This window comes from Lutra lutra, chromosome 2, assembly GCF_902655055.1.
Source record: "Lutra lutra chromosome 2, mLutLut1.2, whole genome shotgun sequence".
In the NCBI taxonomy this organism is placed as follows: domain Eukaryota; kingdom Metazoa; phylum Chordata; class Mammalia; order Carnivora; family Mustelidae; genus Lutra; species Lutra lutra.
This window is the reverse complement of record NC_062279.1, coordinates 58,203,839-58,227,036: the sequence shown is the minus strand read 5'-3', so window position 1 is coordinate 58,227,036 and position 23,198 is coordinate 58,203,839. Positions and strand designations below refer to the sequence as shown.

The window sequence follows — 23,198 nt, the reverse complement described above, 5'->3', positions numbered from 1 at the left end:
CATCTGTGTTTAATTTTTTAAGAAACTGCCAGACATTTTTCCAAAGTAGTTGTACCGTTTGTACTCTGACCGGTGATGTATGAGTATTTGGTTTTTCCACATCCTCACCAACATATGGTGGTGTCAGTCTTTTTAATTTTAGCCATTCTAGTAGGTGTGTAATGGTTTCTCATTGTGGCTTTAATTTGCATTTTCCTGATGACTAATGACAATGAGCACATTATCATGTGCTTATGCTTTCAGTGTATATTTCCTTCGTGAAGTGTCAAAATCTTTTGCCCATTTTTTATTGGACTGTTACAAATCCTGGATACCAGTCCTTTGCTAGATCTGTATTTTACAAATACGAAAACCCAGTCTGTGGCTTGAGTATTCATTATATTAAGATTAACTTTAAGCTGAAGTTTTAATTTTGATGAAGTCTAATTTAGCAGTTTTTTGCTTTAATAGTTACTGCTTTTGTATTGTCTCTTTTAAACCTGGGCTTACTCCCAAGACAAGAAGATACTCTCCTGTGTTTTCTTCTAGTTCTCGTTTTAGGTTTTTATATTTAGCTTGCCTGTTCAGGCTTGTGATCCATCTTGAATTAATTTTTATATGTAATGTGAAGTAAGTCAAAGTTTCTTTTTTCCCTTATAGATAGACATCTAATTGTTTCAACATTACTTCTTTAAAAAATCCCCATTTTTTGTTTCAACATTACTTTTTAAAAAAACTTCCCCATTTCTCCCATAAAAACTTTCCCATTTAGATTATATTGGTGGCTTTGTCAAAAATTGATGGACTATAAATGTGGAACTGGGCTCTGTTCTGTCCCATTGATCCATTTTTTAGTTCTTATGCCAGTAACATACTGTCTGATCATGGTAGCTTCATAGTATATCTTGAAGACAAGTAGTTTGAGTCATCTTTGTCATTGTTTTTCAAGATTGTCTTGCATATTCTAGTTCCTTTGAATTTTTATATAAAGTTTAGAATCAGCTTATCAATTTCTACTAAAAAGTGTATTGGGACTGGGATTGTGTTAAAACCATAAAACAATTTGGAGAAAATTGACAATAATATTGAGTCTTCTAATCAATGAACATAGTCTGTCTCTTCATTTACTTAGATCTTCTTTAATTCCTTGTAGAAGTCTCCAGTGTAGAGATCTTATTAGCCTTTTGTTAAATTTACTCCAAAATATTTTTGTGTCTGTTCATGCTACAGAAATTGAACTTCTTAAAAATTTCATTTTCAGATTGTTTACAGATAGTATATAGATATATCATTGATTTTTGTATATTAACCTAGTATCATATTACCTTAATAAATTCACTACTTAGTTCTAAAAGCTGTTTTTGTAAATTTGCTAAGATTTTCTTCATAAGCAATCACTTAATTTGCAAATACAGTAGGCTTTAATTTTTCTTTTTGGATTTGCATCCTTTATCTTGCTTTGTTGTAATGGCTAGGACATTAAGACAGTGTTAAATTTAAGTGGTGAAAGTGGACTTTGTTTTCTTATCCCCAGTAACCAGGGGAAACATTTAATATTTCAATATTAACTGCAATGTTACTTGAGGGGTTTTTTGTAGGCACTTTTATTAGAATGAAGAAGTTTGCTGAGAGGTTTTATCATTAATTCATTTGTCTGATGACTTCTCTATATCTGTTCAGATGATCACATATTTTTCCTACTTTATTTTTATCAGGTAGATTACTTTTTTTTTTTTTTTTAATTTTAAACTAACCTTGCATTCCTAGGATAAACCCTATTTGATCATAATGTGTTATCCTTTTTGTTATCCTTTTTGTTGATCATAATGTGTTATCATCTTGTTAATACTTTGGAAAGGATTTGTATATATGTTCATGAACAGTGGTGGTTTGTAATCTCCTTTTTTGTAATTTTTTTGTTAGGTTTTGGTGTTAGTGTTATTATGTTCGCCCCATTAAACATGTTAGGAAGTGTGTCCTCCTCTGTTTTCTGAAAGTTCATGTAAAATCAATGTTTTTTCTTCCATAAGTGTTTGTTAAAACTCACCAGTAGAATGATCCAAGGCTGAAGTTTTCCTTATGGAAGGGTTTTAGATGATTAAGTCAATTCCTCACTAAGGCTATTCAGATTTTCTGTTTTATCTGTATGCATTTTGGTAAGTTATGTTTTTCAAGGAATTTGTCTACTTCATCCAGGTTGTTGAACTTTTTTGGCATTAAGTTGTTCATAATATTCCCTTATGCTTTTAATATCTGTGGGATGTTAGTGATCACCCCTCTTTCAATCCTGATACTGATAATCTGTGTTCTCTCTCTTTTTTTTTTTCTTGATTAGTCTAGTTAGGGGTTTATCAATTTTGTTCTTGTCAAAGAACTGACTTTTGACTTTATGTCCTCTACTTCATTGATTTTTGTTTTACTTTTTTGTTGTTGTCTTCTCCTTTCTTTGGCATGCTTCATGGTTCTTTTTCTATGACTTAGTAAGGTATAGAGGCTTGGCCATTATTATAGACCTTTTTTCTTTTCTGATGTAAGTATTTAAACCTTTAAGTTTTCCTCTAAGCACTGCTTTGGCAGAATCCCATAAACTTTGATATGTTGTATTATAATTATTATTCTCTTAAAGTATTTTAAATCCTTTATATTTGGACCCATGGATTACATAGAAATGGGTTGTTTGATTTCCAGATTTCCAAAAACATGGAGTTTTTCTTGATATCTCATTGTTGTCAGTTTCTAATTTAATGCTATTTTGGTCAGAGAGAGACTATTTTGTATAGTTTCAGTTTTTGTTTTTTGGGGAGATTTTTAAAAAAAGATATTTATTTATTTATTTATTTATTTATTTAAGGGGGGGGGCATGGGAGGGGCTGAGGGAGAGGAGAGAGAGAATCTGAAGCAGACTCCACAGTGGATGAGGAGCCTCATGCGGGGCTCAGTCTCACGACCCTGAGATCATGACCTGAGCTGAAATCGGGACTTGGATACTTAACTGTCTGAGCCACCCAGGCGCCCCTTCCTAAATAGGAAATTAACCTTCTTAAGAGAAAAAGTCCCTTATATCTAGCATAATGTTTTACAGATAGAGAGTACTAAGTAAGTGTTATTAAATGAACCCAGTGGAAAGAACTGTGCATGAAGAATCAGAAGACTTAGTTTCCACACTTAATTCTGTGATCATCTTACATTATTACCTGATTTAAGCCAGTTATGTGTTCTGTGCTTTTGTTTACTCATCTATAAAAATGAAGTGGGACTAGATTATCTCTGAAATTACTACTTTCTCCGACATTCTGTAGTTTGAAGATTTCTATTGGAATGAGAATGTTTATCTAAAAGATGTATTTGGAAGTTACTTTTCATCTGGCAGTCACTTTCTGACAATGACTTTTCTATAATGCATTTATAGTCCTTATATGTAGTCCTTAAAGTAGAATGTGAATGCGGTGTTAAAAGAATATGTAATAACTCTTTTTTCTTTTCTATTAATAATGCATTGCTATTGGTTCTTCAGCTGTCTGATAGCATTCTTGTCAGCTGTTGAAAGAATCAAAAACCAAAATGTTATGGGTTGTTTTGTCTATATATATCCTACTGTCTTATACCTTGTCAACTAGCATGATAGGGAGCAAAGGTCCCTTATTAGTCTCTAAACTACAAGGTCACCAGGTTAGTTTTTCATTGGTTGTGCTCATTTAAAAATCAGAATTCTCTTTGTTTCTGTTTCCTTGGTTTGTGTTGGGCAGAACTTTGTTTTATAGACCTCATTGACATAACAACCAATGTCTAGGAAGCAAACTTGACCACTGTCTCAAAAGGGGAAAAGAATTGTTACTTTTAAATCATCAAACACCCAACTCAGTCACTTTTAAGTCTAGAATAATATCACCAGCACAGCATTGTACAGAGCATAAAATTTTATTGAGATATATTTTCCAGATATGACAATAGCAAAAAAAGAATTTGGTCTGTGGTGCTACTCCAGAGAAATTGCATCATTAACCTCAGATGTTATTTGGTGGTTCAAGCAAATTTTTGGCTTTCCAAGAATTTTATAAGTTCTAATTAGCCAATTTTGGTGTTGTAGATATGGAAGAAAGTTTCACATTATGACTAATGAAAATTAACATTTCTTCTGTGTACCATTTTTATTTACTTTGCCATTTGGTTTGAGCAGGTTGAGGTTCTGTAGGATTTTCAGGAATTTGGGCCTTGAGCTCTAGTAAGATTTCACACAGGAGTAGACTAAGACACATTGACTTTATTAATGACAGAGGTTTTAAAAGTTGTTTTTGTTTTTGTTTTTTAAGATTTTATTTATTTCTCAGAGAGAGATACAGCAAAAGAAGGAACATAAGTAGGGGAAGTGAGAGAGGGAGAAAGAGGCTTCCTGCTGAGCAGAGAGCCTGATGTGAGACTTGATCCCAGGACCCTGGGATTATGACCTGAGCTGAAGGTGGACACTTAATGACTGAGCCACCCAGGCATCATTGACAGAGGTTTTAAAAGAGGACTGCAAAAAACTGATAGCAATGAAAAGTGTTCTTTTTTTTTTTTAAGATTTTATTTGTTTATTTGACACAGAGAGAGAGATTACATACAATTAGGCAGAGAGGGAGGCAGAGAGAGAGAGGGAACAGGCTCCCTGCTGAGCAGATGTGGGGCTCGATCCCAGGACACTGAGATCATGACCTGAGCTAAAGGCAGAGGTTTAACCCACTGAGCCACCCGGGCGCCCCGAAAAGTGTTCTTTGATGCTATAATCTTCCTGGAGTGAATCATGTAAACAGTTACCAGAAGATAATAGACTTTAACGTTGGTTTGCTGTCTTCCTTCAGTGTCCCCTTTGTTGGGGCCCTTCAGGCAAGGAGTTAGTAATAATGGATAGCACTTTTATAGTTTACTTTTTTCCTCCTATAAATAGAACCAAGAAATAATATATGTTCATATCTCTGCCCCTTTTAGGTCTTTGTTCTTAACTGGTTCTTGATTTCATCTGTGTCTTTTTCTTGCAGCTAGATTGTTAACATCTCTGGGACAAGAACTAGTGTATTATTCCTTTCTATAGAATCCCTGGTCTAGTTTGAGGCATCCTCTAGGGTTGATTCTTTGCAAGAGGAAAGATAACCAGCAGAATTACCTAGAGGCTGCTGTGGGAAGGTAAAGAAAGACCTGTGTCTTTAGTTATGCTTGATTATTTATTCATTCTTTGTATTTGTATTTTTTTATTCTGAAGTAGAGTTTTGTTTTTTTTTTTTAAAGATTTTATTTATTTATTTGACAGAGAGAAATCACAAGTAAGCAGAGAGGCAGGCAGAGAGAGAGGAGGAAGCAGGCTCCCCGCCGAGCAGTAAGCCCAATGTGGGGCTCGAACCCAGGACCTGGGATCATGACCTGAGCCGAAGGCAGCGGCTTAACCCACTGAGCCACCCAGGCGCCCCTGAAGTAGAGTTTTTAATGCTGAAGACTTTAAGCAGTTACTGCTAAACATATTCGAGCCTACTGCCTTCAAGGTGCCTCCTGTCTAGATGCACAGGCAAACATCCACCAATAACAAGGCAAACCGTATTCATATTAAGGGCAAGGTGGCTCTGGGAATGGGAGCACAAAGTGATGAGAGGTTCTGGGAAGATGTTGTGGGAGGAGAAATATATTTGAGCTATGTTTTGAAGACCAGGTAACATATAGTTTTTGTGTACTTTCAAACTCTGAAGGTATTAAGGTATTGTCCCACCACACTTCCACCCGCCCAACCTTCTTAAAAAAAAAAAAAAACTCAGCGTAAGTTATTGGCTTAAGTTATATTTGGCTTTGCAGGGCATATTAGCTAGCATCTTTTGTAGTTGATGCCACTACTGTGGCATACAGAAACATGTAGGATTCAGTATAGCCCTGCACAGTAGGGTCCAGACTTATTTAAGATGACCCTGTAATAGCACGAAAAGAGCAGTGGAGTCGGAATTAGAAGACCTGGGTATGAGTCCTAACTTGGCCTTTAGAAGTTTATGATCAGGGTTGGAAAATGTGTAGCACATTTCCTGGGTGCCAAAGAACTTAAGAATTTTATGGCCCTCCAGAAGATATGGGAGTTGAACTGGGTACTAACAGAGAGGCATCCTATTGAATGGCTACCTAAAATGATATGAGGGTTATGGCAGGCCCTAAAAATTGCCCCGAAGTTGCTTAAACTAGTTGAAAGCCTTCATGCAAATATTTGCATATTAAAGAACAATCATTAATATCTTTACACTGCTGTTCAATGAAGAGGTAGGTTCCGTGACTGTAGGACTAAATGTAGCATTAACAAAAATCCCAATAAAAATACAGTTACCCTATAGGAAAGATGACCTTAAACTCTGTTCTTTTAGGAAAATACCCCATTAATTTGTCATTCAGATTAAGAGTTTCTGCTTAATTGCTTTCCAAATGAAAATACAATTCTGAAAAGAAGGTAGCGTTAAAAGCTTTTTGTAAATACAAAATGTTAGCTTTTAAAAACTTATTTTTTTTAATTTTTCCATTTCTTACCCTGCAAAAGGTAATGACATTTCCCTTAAGAGGAAAGACATTTTTGAAATGGAGTTAAATTATTGTTTGAGAATAAGGCTTGTCTCTCTCCTTATACTATATTCCAATTACTAAGAAAGAGATCTTACAGTCCTTGCAGCAGCTTCCTCCCTGTGTCTGCATGCCTTTTGTGATCTGGGCAATAGAAAGATTAGCTGGTGATTTTCTCTTTCCTGTGGACAGATTCCCACTTGCACAGTTGCCCGTCCTCTAGTTACTTCCCAGTGATCCAAGGTACTGTTGTGCTGCTGAGCTTTCTTTTAAGAAAAACTGGAGGCTTTGAAACAGTCAGTTAATAGGGAGATATATGGCACAATTTTAGAATGCCTGATTCTATTATGTTCTTCTTTACTTTCTTAAATACACTAATTTAGAGTTTCTTGCTTTCCTTTCTTTTTAAATCAATCTTCATGTGATTTTCTTTCTCCATAATATGAGTATTTTAATTTTTTAAATATGGTTTTCCCCAAACACAATAATTGATATTTAAAGAAAATTATATTTAACCATGGCATTATATACTTCTTTCTGTTAGTGCAGGTCTTAGTACCCACCTATTTGAGAGGCATGGGACTTTCTGATTTATTTCAAAGATGCATAATGATTTATATCCTGTCTTAGGCAAGATTTGAAAAATATCTGAGCACTTTATCTCTCTTATGATTCAGTTTTCAGTAACTTTGGACCACTTATTTACTTTTTAGTTCTGTTGCCTCTGGTAATCCCATATAAAACCTTATAGGTAATAAACAGTGCAAAAGAGTTGGAATATCAAGAATGAAAAATTTCAGAATCAGTGTTCCAGTTCAGTGATTAACTTTGTTAATAACTGTTATTAAAATTAAGTCAGCTTTTATTGACAGTTAATGAAGTGAACCTAAAGGAATAGTTTAAAAATTTTGGAAACTTGATGATTTTTATACTCGAAGAAAGGACTTTGAACTTCTTTGAAAGGAAGAAAATTAAACAGGGGGCGGGGGGGGAGAAAAAGAGGTTTCCCTTACCCTCCCAGGGAATTGAGAAAGTTGTAGAAGGGTGCACCAAAAAGAATCACTGGGTTCTAGGATGTTAGAGAAGTTGAAAAGAGAAATCTGATGTTCCTTGCTGAAATGTCTAAGCAGTGCTATAAAGTGAAATGAAGAATAAGAATTTTGAAGTCAGATGGACCCAATTTCAAATCCTGACTTGGATATTATGAGCTCTGTGTCCTTAGACAAGGTACTTCATCTCTTTGAACCTCAGTTTCTTCTGTGAAATGGAGATAAGAAGATATGCTTCATTGAGCTGATGGAGCATTCCATATATGTACAGAGTATCTAGCATAGCGCTTGGCGCAGTGGCCTCCGGAAATGTTAGGTCCTCTGCTCACATTAGCAGCCCCCTCAGTAGGTCCCTTTTACTTCCCTGGATTCTCAGCCAGCAGTAAAGCCATTAACTCAAGCAGCTTGAATCTAAAGTATTACTCACTACTTTGATACCTAGTGTTAGTGAAAGAGAAGAATGATGCCTAATTTTGTAAATTATTGCTAAGATTAATAGGCTTGGCAGAATGACTTGTGTGTGTATATAGAAGACATTTTATCTAAATTATTCCTATGGAGTCAAGATGGCGGAGAAGTAGCAGGCTGAGACTACTTCGGGTAGCAGGAGATCAGCTAAATAGCTTATCTAAAGATTGCAAACACCTACAAATCCAACGGGAGATTGAAGAGAAGAAGAACAGCAATTCCAGAAACAGAAAATCAACCACTTTCTGCAAGGTAGGACTGGCGGAGAAGTGAATCCAAAGCGACGGGAAGATAGACCGCGGGGGGAGGGGCCGGCTCCCGGCGAGCGGCAGAACAACGGAGCAAAATCAGGACTTTTAAAAGTCTGTTCCGCTGACGGACATCGCTCCAGAGGCTTAACTGGGGTGAAGCCCAGGTGGGGTAAGCGCGGCCTCAGGTCCCGCAGGGTCGCAGAAGGATCGGGGGTGTCTCAGTGTCGCAGAGCTTACCGGTATTAGAACGGGGAAGCCGGCTGCAGAGACAGAGCCGAGGAGTGACTCTCAGCTCAGGGTTGCCTTGAACCGGTCGCAGGCTCGGTCAGCTCGGAGCGCGGCCGGAGGCCAGGGTGATGGGAGTCATTCGGCGCTGTTCTCTGAGGGCGCACTGAGGAGTGGGGCCCCGGGCTCTCGGCTCCTCCGGGCCGGAGACCGGGAGGCCGCCATCTTTATTCCCGACCTCCGGACTCTACGGAAAGCGCTCAGGGAACAAAAGCTCCCGAAAGCGAACCCGAGCGGATGACTCAGCGCGGCCCCGGGTAAGGGCGGTGCAACTCCGCCTGGGGCAAAGACACTTGAGAATCACTACAACGGGCCCCTCCCCCAGAAGATCTACGGGAAACCCAGCCAGGACCAAGTTCACCTACCAAGGAGAACGGCGGAATTCCAGAGGAGAAGAAAGCAAAGCACGGAACTCATGGCTTTCTCCCCATGATTTTTTAGCCTTGAAGTTAATTTAATTTTTTTTTCTTTTTCAATTTTTTTTTTCTTTTTCTCTTCTTCTGCTAAATTTTTTTTAACTTTTACCGTTTTCTTTTTTTAACGTTTTTTAAATAGTTTATCTAATATATATATATTTTTTCCTCTTTTTATATTTTTTCTTTATCAGCTTTCTTTTTTTTAATAGTTTTTTTTTTTCTTTCTTTCTGAACCCCTTTTTATCCCCTTTCTCCCCCCTCACAATTCAGGATCTCTTCTGATTTGGCTAAAGCATATTTTCCTGGGGTTGTTGCCACCCTTTTAGTATTTACTTGCTCCTTCATAAACTCTTATCTGGACAAAATGACAAGGCGGAAAAATTCACAACAAAAAAAAGAACAAGAGGCAATACCAAAGGCTAGGGACCTAATCAATACAGACATTGGTAATATGTCAGATATAGAGTTCAGAATGATGATTCTCAAGGTTCTAGCCGGGCTTGAAAAAGGCATGGAAGATATTAAAGCAACTCTCTCGGGAGATATAAAAGCCCTTTCTGGAGAAATAAAAGAACTAAAATCTAACCAAGTTGAAATCAAAAAAGCTATTAATGAGGTGCAATCAAAAATGGAGGCTCTCACTGCTAGGATAAATGAGGCAGAAGAAAGAATTAGCGATATAGAAGACCAAATGACAGAGAATAAAGAAGCTGAGCAAAAGAGGGACAAACAGCTACTGGACCACGAGGGGAGAATTCGAGAGATAAGTGACACCATAAGACGAAACAACATTAGAATAAATGGGATTCCAGAAGAAGAGGAAACAGAGAGGGGAGCAGAAGGTATATTGGAGAGAATTATTGGAGAGAATTTCCCCAATACGGCAAAGGGAACAAGCATCAAAATCCAGGAGGTTCAGAGAACCCCCCTCAAAATCAATAAGAATAGGTCCACACCCCGTCACCTAATAGTAAAATTGACAAGTCTTAGTGACAAAGAAAAGATCCTGAAAGCAGCCCGGGAAAAGAAGTCTGTAACGTACAATGGTAAAAATATTAGATTGGCAGCAGACTTCTCCACAGAGACCTGGCAGGCCAGAAAGAGCTGGCATGATATATTCAGAGTACTAAATGAGAAAAACATGCAGCCAAGAATACTATATCCAGCTAGGCTATCATTGAAAATAGACGGAGAGATTAAAAGCTTCCAGGACAAACAAAAACTGAAAGAATTTGCAAATACCAAACCAGCTCTACAGGAAATATTGAAAGGGGTCCTCTAAGCAAAGAGAGACCCTCAAAGTAGTAGATCAGAAAGAAACAGAGACAATATACAATAACAGTCACCTTACAGGCAATACAATGGCACTAAATTCATATCTCTCAATACTTACCCTGAATGTTAATGGGCTAAATGCCCCAATCAAAAGACACAGGGTATCAGAATGGATAAAAAAACAAAAACCATCTATATGTTGCCTACAAGAAACTCATCTTACACCCGAAGACACCTCCAGGTTTAAAGTGAGGGGGTGGAAAAGAATTTACCATGCTAATGGACATCAGAAGAAAGCAGGAGTGGCAATCCTTATATCAGATCAATTAGATTTTAAGCCAAAGATTATAATAAGAGATGAGGAAGGACACTATATCATACTCAAAGGATCTGTCCAACAAGAAGATCTAACAATTTTAAATATCTATGCCCCTAACGTGGGAGCAGCCAATTATATAAACCAATTAATAACAAAATCAAAGAAACACATCGACAAGAATACAATAATAGTAGGGGATTTTAACACTCCCCTCACTGAAATGGACAGATCATCCAAGCAAAAGATCAACAAGGAAATCAAGGCCTTAAATGACACACTGGACCAGATGGACATCACAGATATATTCAGAACATTTCACCCCAAAGCAACAGAATACACATTCTTCTCTAGTGCACATGGAACATTCTCCAGAATAGATCACATCCTCGGTCCTAAATCAGGTCTCAACCGGTATCAAAAGATTGGGATCATTCCCTGCATATTTTCAGACCACAATGCTCTAAAGCTAGAACTCAATAACAAGAGGAAATTTGGAAAGAACCCAAATACATGGAGACTAAACAGCATCCTTCTAAAGAATGAATGGGTCAACCAGGAAATCAAAGAAGAATTGAAAAAATTATGGAAACAAATGATAATGAAAACACAACAGTTCAGAATCTGTGGGACACAACAAAGGCAGTCCTGAGAGGAAAATATATAGCGGTACAAGCCTTTCTCAAGAAACAAGAAAGGTCTCAGGTACACAACCTAACCCTACACCTAAAGGAGCTGGAGAAAGAACAAGAAAGAAACCCTAAACCCAGCAGGAGAAGAGAAATCATAAAGATCAGAGCAGAAATCAATGAAATAGAAACCAAAAAAACAATAGAACAAATCAACGAAACTAGGAGCTGGTTCTTTGAAAGAATTAATAAGATTGATAAACCCCTGGCCAGACTTATCAAAAAGAAAAGAGAGAGGACCCAAATTAATAAAATCATGAATGAAAGAGGAGAGATCACAACGAACACCAAAGAAATACAGACAATTATAAGAACATACTATGAGCAACTCTATGCCAACAAATTTGACAATCTGGAAGAAATGGATGCATTCCTAGAGACATATAAACTACCACAACTGAACCAGGAAGAAATAGAAAGCCTGAACAGACCCATAACCAGTAAGGAGATTGAAACAGTCATCAAAAATCTCCAAACAAACAAAAGCCCAGGGCCAGACGGCTTCCCGGGGGAATTCTACCAAACATTTAAAGAAGAACTAATTCCTATTCTCCTGAAACTGTTCCAAAAAATAGCAATAGAAGGAAAACTTCCAAACTCATTTTATGAGGCCAGCATCACCTTGATCCAAAACCAGACAAGGATCCCAACAAAAAAGAGAACTACAGACCAATATCCTTGATGAACACAGATGCAAAAATTCTCGCCAAAATACTAGCCAATAGGATTCAACAGTACGTTAAAAGGATTATTCACCACGACCAAGTGGGATTTATTCCAGGGCTGCAAGGCTGGTTCAACATCCGCAAATCAATCAATGTGATAGAACACATTAATAAAAGAAAGAACAAGAACCATATGATACTCTCCATAGATGCTGAAAAAGCATTTGACAAAGTACAGCATCCCTTCCTGATCAAAACTCTTCAAAGTGTAGGGATAGACGGCACATACCTCAATATTATCAAAGCCATCTATGAAAAACCCACCGCAAATATCATTCTCAATGGAGAAAAACTGAAAGCTTTTCCGCTAAGGTCAGGAACACGGCAGGGATGTCCGTTATCACCACTGCTATTCAACATAGTACTAGAAGTCCTAGCCACAGCAATCAGACAACAAAAGGAAATTAAAGGCATCCAAATCGGCAAAGAAGAAGTCAAACTATCACTCTTCGCAGATGATATGATACTCTATGTGGAAAACCCAAAAGACTCCACTCCAAAACTGCTAGAACTTGTACAGGAATTCAGTAAAGTGTCAGGATATAAAATCAATTCACAGAAATCAGTTGCATTTCTCTACACCACAACAAGACAGAAGAAAGAGAAATTAAGGAGTCCATCCCATTTACAATTGCACCCAAAACTATAAGATACCTAGGAATAAACCTAACCAAAGAGACTAAGAATCTATACTCAGAAAACTATAAAGTACTCATGAAAGAAATTGAGGAAGACACAAAGAAATGGAAAAATGTTCCATGCTCCTGGATTGGAAGAATAAATATTGTGAAAATGTCTATGCTACCTAAAGCAATCTACACATTTAATGCAATTCCTATCAAAGTACCATCCATTTTTTTCAAAGAATGGAACAAATAATCCTAAAATTTATATGGAACCAGAAAAGACCTCGAATAGCCAAAGGAATATTGAAAAAGAAAGCCAAAGTTGGTGGCATCACAATTCCGGACTTCAAGCTCTATTACAAAGCTGTCATCATCAAGACAGCATGGTACTGGCACAAAAACAGACACATAGATCAATGGAACAGAATAGAGAGCCCAGAAATGGACCCTCAACTCTATGGTCAACTCATCTTCGACAAAGCAGGAAAGAATGTCCAATGGAACAAAGACAGCCTCTTCAATAAATGGTGTTGGGAAAATTGGACAGCCACATGCAGAAAAATGAAATTGGATCATTTCCTTACACCACACACGAAAATAAACTCAAAATGGATGAAGGATCTCAATGTGAGAAAGGAATCCATCAAAATCCTCGAGGAGAACACAGGCAGCAACCTCTTTGACGTCAGCCGCAGCAACATCTTCCTAGGAACATCACCAAAGGCAAGGGAAGCAAGGGCAAAAATGAACTTTTGGGATTTTATCAAGATCAAAAGCTTCTGCACAGCAAAGGAAACAGTGAACAAAACCAAAAGACAACTGACAGAATGGGAGAAGATATTTGCAAATGACATATCAGATAAAGGGCTAGTGTCCAAAATCTATAAAGAACTTAGCAAACTCAACACCCAAAGAACAAATAATCCAATCAAGAAATGGGCAGAGGACATGAACAGACATTTCTGCAAAGAAGACATCCAGATGGCCAACAGACACATGAAAAAGTGCTCCATATCACTCGGCATCAGGGAAATACAAATCAAACCACAATGAGATATCACCTCACACCAGTCCGAATGGCTAAAATTAACAAGTCAGGAAATGACAGATGCTGGCGAGGATGCGGAGAAAGGGGAACCCTCCTACACTGTTGGTGGAATGCAAGCTGGTGCAACCACTCTGGAAAACAGCATGGAGGTTCCTCAAAATGTTGAAAATAGAACTACCCTATGACCCTGCAATTGCACTGCTGGGTATTTACCCTAAAGATACAAACATAGTTATCCGAAGGGGCACGTGCACCCGAATGTTTATAGCAGCAATGTCTACAATAGCCAAACTATGGAAAGAACCTAGATGTCCATCTACAGACGAATGGATAAAGAAGATGTGGTATATATACCAATGGAATACTATGCAGCCATCAAAAGAAATGAAATCTTGCCATTTGCGACGACGTGGATGGAACTAGAGGGTATCATGCTTAGCGAAATAAGTCAATCGGAGAAAGACAACTATCATATGATCTCCCTGATAGGAGGGAGAGGAGATGCAACATGGGGGGTCGAGGGGGTAGGAGAAGAGTAAATGGAACAAGATGGGATTGGAGGGAGACAAACCATAAGTGACTCTTAATCTCACAAAACAAACTGAGGGTTGATGGGGGGAGGGGGTTGGGAGAGGGGGTGGGGTTTGGATATCGGGGAGGGTATGTGCTATGGTGAGTGTTGTGAAGTGTGTAAACCTGGCGATTCGCAGACCTGTACCCCTGGGGATAAAAATATATGTTTATAAAGCTGTAAAAAAAAAAAAAAAAAAAGAAAGGATGAATCCCCAAGTTTTGTAGCAACATGGACGGGACTGGAAGAGATTATGCTGAGTGAAATAAGTCAAGCAGAGAGAGTCAATTATCATAGGGTGTCACTTATTTGTGGAGCATAACAAATAGCATGGAGGACAAGGGGAGATGGAGAGGAGAAGGGAGTTGAGGGCAATTGGAAGGGGAGGTGAACCATGAGAGACTATGGACTCTGAAAAACGATCTGAGAATTTTGAAGGGGTGGGGGGTGGGAGGTTGGGGGCACCAGGTGGTGGGTATTGTAGAGGGCACGGATTGCATGAGCACTGGGTGTGGGTGCAAAAATATGAATACTGTTATGCTGAAAAAAATAAAAAAAATTATTAAAGTCAAAAAAAAAATAAATTATTCCTATGATCATTATACATACTTCCTTCCCCCTTTTTTTTTCTTTTATTTAACATGGCATAAAATATGGAGTGGGAAATAAATAAGGCAGATACTTATCACTTATATGAAAAGTGGTTACTAGAGTTTCCACAGTTGCATTCGCTGTTTCAAGAAGATTATGGTTACTAGCATCCTGTAGGAGGATAAGAATGATAATGATGATGGTAACAGTACTGTGTGCTAGTTTAGTCATGTCAGTCCTATGAGGTATGGCTTCTATTAGGCTCATTCTGCACATAATGAAACTGAAGCACAGAGAGGTTAATAACATTCCTGTGCGCATAGTTAAGAAGTAGCAGAGCCAGGATTTGAACTAGGCCATGCTCTTAACCACTGTCTTATAGGACTAAGCGAAAACAGTCGTTCAAATGGGAGCAAATGTCCTAAAGCTGTGGAAGGTTGCTTACTTTTCGATTTGCTCTGCAGGTATTCTGAGAGAAGCCTCACGAAGTGTATTGGAATTACAATTGAGACCAGACCAGATTATTGCATGAAGCGGCATTTAAGTGACATGTTGACCTATGGCTGCACAAGGCTGGAGATTGGGGTGCAGAGTGTCTACGAAGATGTGGCCAGAGATACCAACAGGTAAAATGAGGGCAAATGATTTCACACAAGCCTCCTTCTAACTCCCCCTGATTATATCTATATTTATACTCATCCTCTTCTCCTTCCTACCAATCTCAGAGAAAGAGGTGTAGGTATTCCTTCTTCTCAGAGTCATCCTTCTGTCTCTGCTCTTAATTTCCATCCCCTTTCCATTTTTCTCGTCTTTACTGGCTCTTTTCCAGTAGCTTGTAAATGTGCTCTTTTCTTGTTCTTGTCATAAACAGCCTTTTCCATATGGAAAGGGGAAGGCAGGGCTTCAAGGTCAGTCATCTAAAGCAGAAGAGTAGGCCAGGAGCATGGAAACAAAGAGAAGGGTTTGAACAAGAAGGAAATCAGGGTGCTATTTAAAAGATCGGTTTTTGTGAAGCGGATGCCAATGAATAGAGTAGTGAGAGAAGGGTTGGTGAGCAATGGGTGTAAACTTTGAGAAATTTAGGAAGTTAAGAAAGCATAGAAATAAGAGTTGACAGAGCCATATAAAGTTCTCTTGAAGAACTCTAGAAATAGATCACTGAGTTGAAGAGAAACGTACACGTGAAAGATTAGCTATATAAGGAACTTTATGATTCATTGGTAAATTAGAGAAAAACAAAAGATTTCAGGACTCTATTAGGCAGCAGAGATCATTGATTGAGGATGTAAAGTCAGGTTTCAGGGAGTTGGTATGTGATCAGTTGGACTTTAAAGGCTACTTTACCAGGAGAGGCAGACATGATTGGGGGTTATGGTAGGAGAAGGAAGGCAACTAGGAAGTAAAAGGCATACACTGGTCAGTATCTTAGAAACCACCAGAAGAATGCCAGACTAAGGAGAGAGGAATCTTTCCTTTAGGTACTAGAGGTCTGTTGGATAGTTTTGATCACAGGGAAGAATTACACAGATATCAGGCTTAAGAAAGATTAGCGTGAATAAAATGTACCCTTGTAAGGGGAGTCTTAAACCGGAAACACTGGTTGGCCTGCTGCAGTGATCAAGTGTTGTACCTGTGGAGATGGGAAGAGTCTCTTGAAGGTCAGGGAAGCTTTCTGAAAAGAATGGCATCAGACCTGAGACTTACAGGAAGAGTATGACTCAGATGGGGAAGAGGAAGATTATTTCAGGCAGAAAGAAACATACAAGCAAATGCCTGACGATGAGAGCACATGGCAAATTTAGGGGATTTGGAGCAGGTTAGCTTGGTTAAGAGTGTAGAGCATGAGGTAGGATAGTGGTAAGAGGTGAGGCTGAAAAGGTTAGCTGTGGTGGCCAAATGATGAGGAACCTTAGAAGTCAGCCCAGGGAGTTTCGGCTTTAGTCTGAGGACAGGCTGTAAGCTAAGTTGTGATAGGAGCATATCTGCATTTTAGATTCCTTTGGAAGGATCACAGTTTGCAAGTGGAGAAGGAAGATCAGTTAAGAGGCTGTTGCACTCATTTAAACAAGAAATGATGTCTTAAAAAGAAGCAAATGACAGTGTTTGGTGACTGGATGGACATGGGGGTAGGAGAGAATGGGAAGTAGAGGAGTCGTGGAGGGAAGGTGAGTTTCGTTTTTGGATGTACTCAATTCTAGATACTTGTAGAACAACAAGTTGAGGGTTTGCTTTAGAGCAGAGCTGTCCAGAACATTGTACAGTGATTGAAGTATTCTACATCTGCATTGTCCAATATGATAGTGCAACTGAGGAACTGAATTTTTCATTTTAATTAATTGAAGTATAAACTGAGTAACTAAATGTGCCTAGGGACTGTGGTATTGTACAGTAGAACTTTCGAGTACTGGATATTTGGATGGAGTATCAGGAGAGAGGCCTCACCTAGTCATATAAATCCGGAAGTGGTTAGCAAAAAGAGATTGGAAATGGATTAATGGAAATGGATGGTAATACCCAGAGTGGGACAGAGTCCATGTTTCTAGGATTTTTTTGTGTGTGGTTTTTTTTTTTGTTTATTCGTTTGTTTGTTTGTGGTGGTGGTGGTGGTGAATGGGAATGTCCTGGAGGTGAAAGGATTGGCATAGGGCTTTGGTTGATAGTAGCCCCAAACTGTTATTAGGGCTTGCTTCCTATTAGATGTGGTGCTAGAATGTTAAAATGATTTACCCAGCTGTCCCCAGATGATTCTGCCTTGTCAGTAAATCATTCACTCTTCTCACTTTTTTAAAGACATTGGAGACCACCAGAATGAAATCTATTTTGTATGTAGGTGACATTCTTCCATCTCTCTCTCTCTCGCCAAATAATTTCAGAAGATTTTTAAAGGAAAGAGCATAATAAGAGGCTGCTTCTGCATGGTTTTGAGCTCATTATTTTTGTTTTTAACTTAAATATTTATATTAGTAAGCTTACTTCAGCTGATGATGCTAAATCAAACAATTTTTTTTTATAGTCCAAATAATTTTTGTGTGTATTAACTCTGGTTAACCCAGTCATTTACTGTCACAGCCTTGAGTTATGTACCTGGGGAATTTCTGAGAAATATCTCAGAAGTGAACTGATTTATTTCCAGGCCTTTTCACAGCCAGAAATATAAAAATGATTTTCTGAGATTCTTATTCCCCAGCCATATTATTCTTCATTATAAAACTACCATTACATGTCTCAGAGATTGTTTTCCCTCTGTTCCTTGTGTTAATCTTTTTGCCCATTTATTTGTATAACAGGAATGAATTTTCTTTCCTCAGGGGCCACACTGTGAAGGCAGTATGTGAGTCATTTCACCTGGCCAAGGATTCTGGTTTCAAAGTTGTGGCTCATATGATGCCTGATCTGCCAAATGTGGGACTAGAGAGAGACATTGAACAGTTTACAGTAAGTGTTGCCTTAAACAAGGCTAAGTTCAAGTGCCTCTGCATGTTGCTCTATCTACCCCCTCTGTTCTTTTTGATTATTTACTGCTCATTTCCCCCTCATTGTTTAAGCAATATGTCCTCATTATAGAATAGTAGAAACACTATAGTGAAAGAAAAGTCATTCACAGCCCCAACACCAAATAAAACCCTAACATTTTAATATGTTTCCTTCTAGGAATTTTTTTATGCTTAGGCTTTTTGGAGGGTTGAGGTAGTTTATACATATACACACAGAGACACACATGCTTACATATATGATTAGTAATTTTAATGGCTTTTTCACTTAACATTATGCAAGCATTTATCTGTTAGATAGCCGGTCTCTGTTAAAATGTTAATGTATTTAAATGTGTACTTAATTTCCATGGAATAAATATTCCATACTTTGCTTAATTCCTTCCAAATTTTTTTTAAATTGAAGGTATTGCCAGTTTTTAATATTGTAAGTGGCACTGCAGGTGAATAGTTTTATGCCTATAACTTTTTATAGTTTTTAGGATTATTTCTTTAGGATAAATTCCCTGGGGTAGAATTATAAGGTAAAGGTATAAACACTTCAAGAATCCCACCATATTACTTAGTTGCTTTTCAGAGGTTATAACAGTTTGCAGTCATTTTAGTAGTGTTATCTTTTTCTCCAAATAATTCTCTCCTATTTATGCATTTGCACACATACAGATACAGTGTTTCTCTCTTTGCTGATTTGGGGATAAAAGGCTATTTCAATTTGTATTTTGTAATTATGGTAATATATTTTTTAGTTTTGCATGTAATAATAATTCTTTCATCTTTTTGGAATTGTATGTTTTTGTTCTCTGATCAATTACTCTGTTGGATATATACATTTTTGATGTTAATTTAGATGAACTTTCTAGGTAAGGACATTCTGGATTCATTTGGGTTTTTTGTTTTTTAAAGATTTTATTCATCAGAGAGAGTGAGCACACGCATGAGCAGGAGGGAGGGGCAGGGGAGAAGAAGCAGCAGATTCCCTGCTGAGCCTGGAGGCTGATGTGGGGCTTGACCCCAGAACTCTAAAATCATGGCCTAAGCCAAGGGCAGATGTTTAACCAACTGAGGCACATAGGCATCCCTCATTGATTTTTTTTTTTTTTAATAGTTGTTACAAATATTTTTGCCCACTCTATCTTGGGCTTTTCATTTTTGTATCTGTTGTCAGATCCATCCTTTATGATTTCTTCAGATGCTTCTGAACTTAGAGTTGCTTTTCTCTTCCAGGATTTCATTAAATAGTGAAAGAAAATACTTGGGTTTTTTCTAGGTTTTCTGTTCTTTAAATTTGAATACCTAACTCTGGGTTGGTTGGTTTTGTTTTTTGTTTGGGTTGTTTTTTTTTTTTAAGATTTTATTTATTTATTTGACAGACAGAGATCACAAGTAGGCAGAGAGGCAGGCAGAGATAGAGCAGGCTCTAAGCAGGCTCCCTGCTGAGCAGAGAGACCGATGCGGGGCTTTGATCCCAGAACCCTGGGATCATGACCTGAGCCGAAAGCAGTGGCTCTAACCCACTGAGCCACCCAGGCGCCCCTGTTTTGGGAGTGTTTTTTTGTTACTCTATCACATGTTTGCTTGATCTGTGTTCCTGTTGTCTTGGGAAATGAGATTGATCAGAACTCTTTTTTTTTTTTTTTTCTCCTTCAAATTCTTAGCTAGAGAAAGTGCCTTTGGGATATTCTTTTAGAGAAGAGAGTGAAAGTATTTATCAAATTATTTCATTCACAGAAATACTTAATTTTTCTATTTAGAAAAATGGAATTCACCTGGCCTCATTTGGAACATATTTAATAATTCATTCTTTCCTTGCCAAAAGTTTATCTTTACAATTTTTAAGCCAGTGAATTACAACTGAAGGCCTGTTTATAAAATAGTACTAATTCATAAATGTCCCTATTACTAATTCCCCTGTGTTAGCTGTGTAGATTTTGAGTCTATTGGCCTCTCCTCAGTAGTTAATAGCCAAGTACCTAGACTCCAAGCCTAAAAGACCCCTGAAACACTTTTCTTTAGCACAGCTCCTAGGTGGACCAGAGATATAATCAGAATTCATTACTTTAGGTATCCTTAGAAGAAAATACGGCACGTTTCAAATAATACCAAATAGCTGAGTCTTACTATTCATTTTCCTTAGTATCCTCAGAATAAAGAATAGTTCAGTGATAATATTGCAAAGACATACTTCACGTAAACAGATCTTGTTTGTAATCTTTTCAGAAAAACTCAAAAGGGAATATGAATGGACTGCCTGATTCTTCCGACTGCATCCCAACAAATAAATGAGTGACAGAATGGAGCTAACATTTCTCTCCAGAGCAAAATTAAATTGCCCTAAAATAAAGAATTTCTATAAATCAGTAAGAAAAAAGCAGACAGCCCAGTAGGAAAATGGGCAAAAATACTTGAACAAACACTTCACAAATAGGATATTCAAACAGCCAATAAACATACTTAAAAGTTCTCAAAGTCATTAATCTTCAAAGAAATGAAATTTAAAACTATGATGCATTCCTTCTATTTACATATCAGAAAAGCTAAGAATAGCTAAAATGAAAAAAGACAAAACCAAGTGTTGATAAGAGGATGGAGCAACTGGAATTCTTCATTTCATGCTAGTACATTGGTACATCATGTTTGACATTATCTACTAAGGGTGAATATATATGCATACCCCAAGACCCAGCAGTTGTACTCCTAGATGTATACTCAACAGAAATGCCTACACATATTTACCAAAAGTCACAGTCACAAGTTATTATTGGTAATATCAGAGCAGCAACAAGTGTCCATTAACAATAGAATGCATAAATAAATTGTGATGTACTACAGTGAAATACTATGAAAAATAATAAATTAATTACAACCTCATGAAACAACATGGCTGATTTTTTTCAACATAAAATTGAGCAAAGGAAACCAGATCCAAAAGACTACCTAATATACAATTTTGTTAATATGAAGTCCAAAAACTTTGGGTGGAATTGTAACTGGAAACACGCATGAGGTGGGCTTTTAAGATTTTGATATTCTTTTTCTTAATTTGAGTGTCCGGGTGCTGGTTATGAGATACACACTTAGAGTTTGTGTACTTTTTTCTATCTAAGATACACTCCAGTAAAAGTTTACACAAAAACTTTTATTTATTTTTTTTTCCTAAAGATTTTATTTATTTATTTGACAGAGAGAGATCACAAGCAGGCAGAGAGGCAGGCAGAGAGAGAGGAGGAAGCAGGCTCCCCGCTGAGCAGAGAGCCCGACGCGGGACTCGATCCCAGGACTCCGAGATCATGACCCGAGCCGAAGGCAGCGACCCAACCCACTGAGCCACCCAGGCGCCCCACACAAAAACTTTTAAAACTAATTTTTGTTTTAGGAAATCTTGTTGGGCCTATTTGGAATTCACAAGCTTTCCTGAATTAGTAGGACTAGCAGAGGAAGAGGGAGCAGACTCCCCACTGAGCAGGGAACCCCATGCATGGCCCAATCCCAGGACACTGAGATCATGACCTGCGCCAAAGGCAGACACTGACCTGACAGAGCCACCCAGGCACCCCTGTTTTATACTTCAAAAACTTTTTTCCCTACTTTATTTTACTGTTCCACCATTAGCAACCCACAGGTATTTTTTCCTTAATTAATGTGTTCTGTTCTGCAGGAAGGGTTGCTAAATTGGGAGTCTGCTTATATAATTACAGAAGTGTAGCAAATGTTATCTTTATAGAGGACGTGATAGCCTTGCCTGGCATAGATCCATAAATCTACTACCCAGCCGGCTGGGGTATCACAGCTATATCTTGGGTTGTATGCCTGCAGTGTGCTAGTTATAAATTGGCTTAGATCTCATGCTTTGTTGTTTAGGTCAGCTCTGGGTCACTACTCTTAGTATCTGTTTATGCATTTATTCATGACAAATTCACACTCTTATCTAGTGGTAGGTGCAGAGCTTGTAGCTGTGCGCGATAAATAGCATTTGCTTATATTTTCCAGGAACTCAGAAATGAAGTTTTCTTTTTTTTTTTTAATAAACCTGGAAGTCCTTGTTGTAGTGGAAATTCAGGAATTTATCCTAAAAGCATTAACTTTGCCCTTTCCCACCTATCCTCAGATAGAACTTATTTATTACTCAAAGTAACCTTTAGCTGTTTTGGTGTTTTATTCCTTTAATAATTAGACTGCTCTTGAATATCCAATCTAAGATTGCTGAAAATGCTTGAAGAATATGTTTCTCTTCAGAATCTATCAGTTAGCAGAAGTCTTTCAAAGTCCATTAACATCTGACACAAGTTCTTTTTTTTCCCCACTGAGCCAATCTGATTGAATGACTATGTGGCAGGGATGGCTAGCGGTATTTGTTGTTACTTGTTTTTTTAATATAAAGGCTTGTTACTGAAGATAGTGGCATAGGATACAAGTCACTGTAGCATTCTGTCAGGAAAGACCACCTGATGTAGTCTCTCCAGTTGAGGAAGCGGGCCTGATGAGATTAAGTAAACAGTCAAGTCAGTGTTGAGTCTTGTGGATGTCTTACCTTCCAACTCCAAACTGGCAGTCCTCTGTGCCTGGTTCGCAACTGTCCTCTTGGAGGTCTTCTCTTCACCAATCTCCTGGATTGGATTCTTTGTTTTTCTGAATTCCAAGTTAACCCTTTTTATCTGTTTATTCCTTGACTTTACTAAAATACATTTTCTACCAGGTTCCTTAGGAAAGGCTCCTCATAGAAAGTAAGCCTTTGGTGTGCTCAAAAAATGGTTGTATGCAACCTTCACACTTACAGACTTGTGTAAAGACTTTTTTAAAAGGCATTGCACCATTGCCTTATAGCTTTTAGCATTGTTGTTAAGGAGCATAATGTGTTTTTAT

The 23,198-nt window shown here is 37.9% G+C and overlaps 1 protein-coding gene across 2 annotated transcripts in view; it reads left to right on the top strand.

The window, feature by feature from the left end:
• Positions 1-23,198, top strand: part of ELP3 (elongator acetyltransferase complex subunit 3) — a 104,083-nt gene that overhangs the window by 31,467 nt on the left and 49,418 nt on the right. For both annotated transcript variants that reach the window (XM_047717495.1, XM_047717496.1), the window contains exons 8-9: positions 15,312-15,473; positions 18,156-18,282. In XM_047717495.1, coding sequence (XP_047573451.1) covers positions 15,312-15,473; positions 18,156-18,282 — 289 coding nt within the window. The remainder of the gene's footprint in view (positions 1-15,311; positions 15,474-18,155; positions 18,283-23,198) is intronic.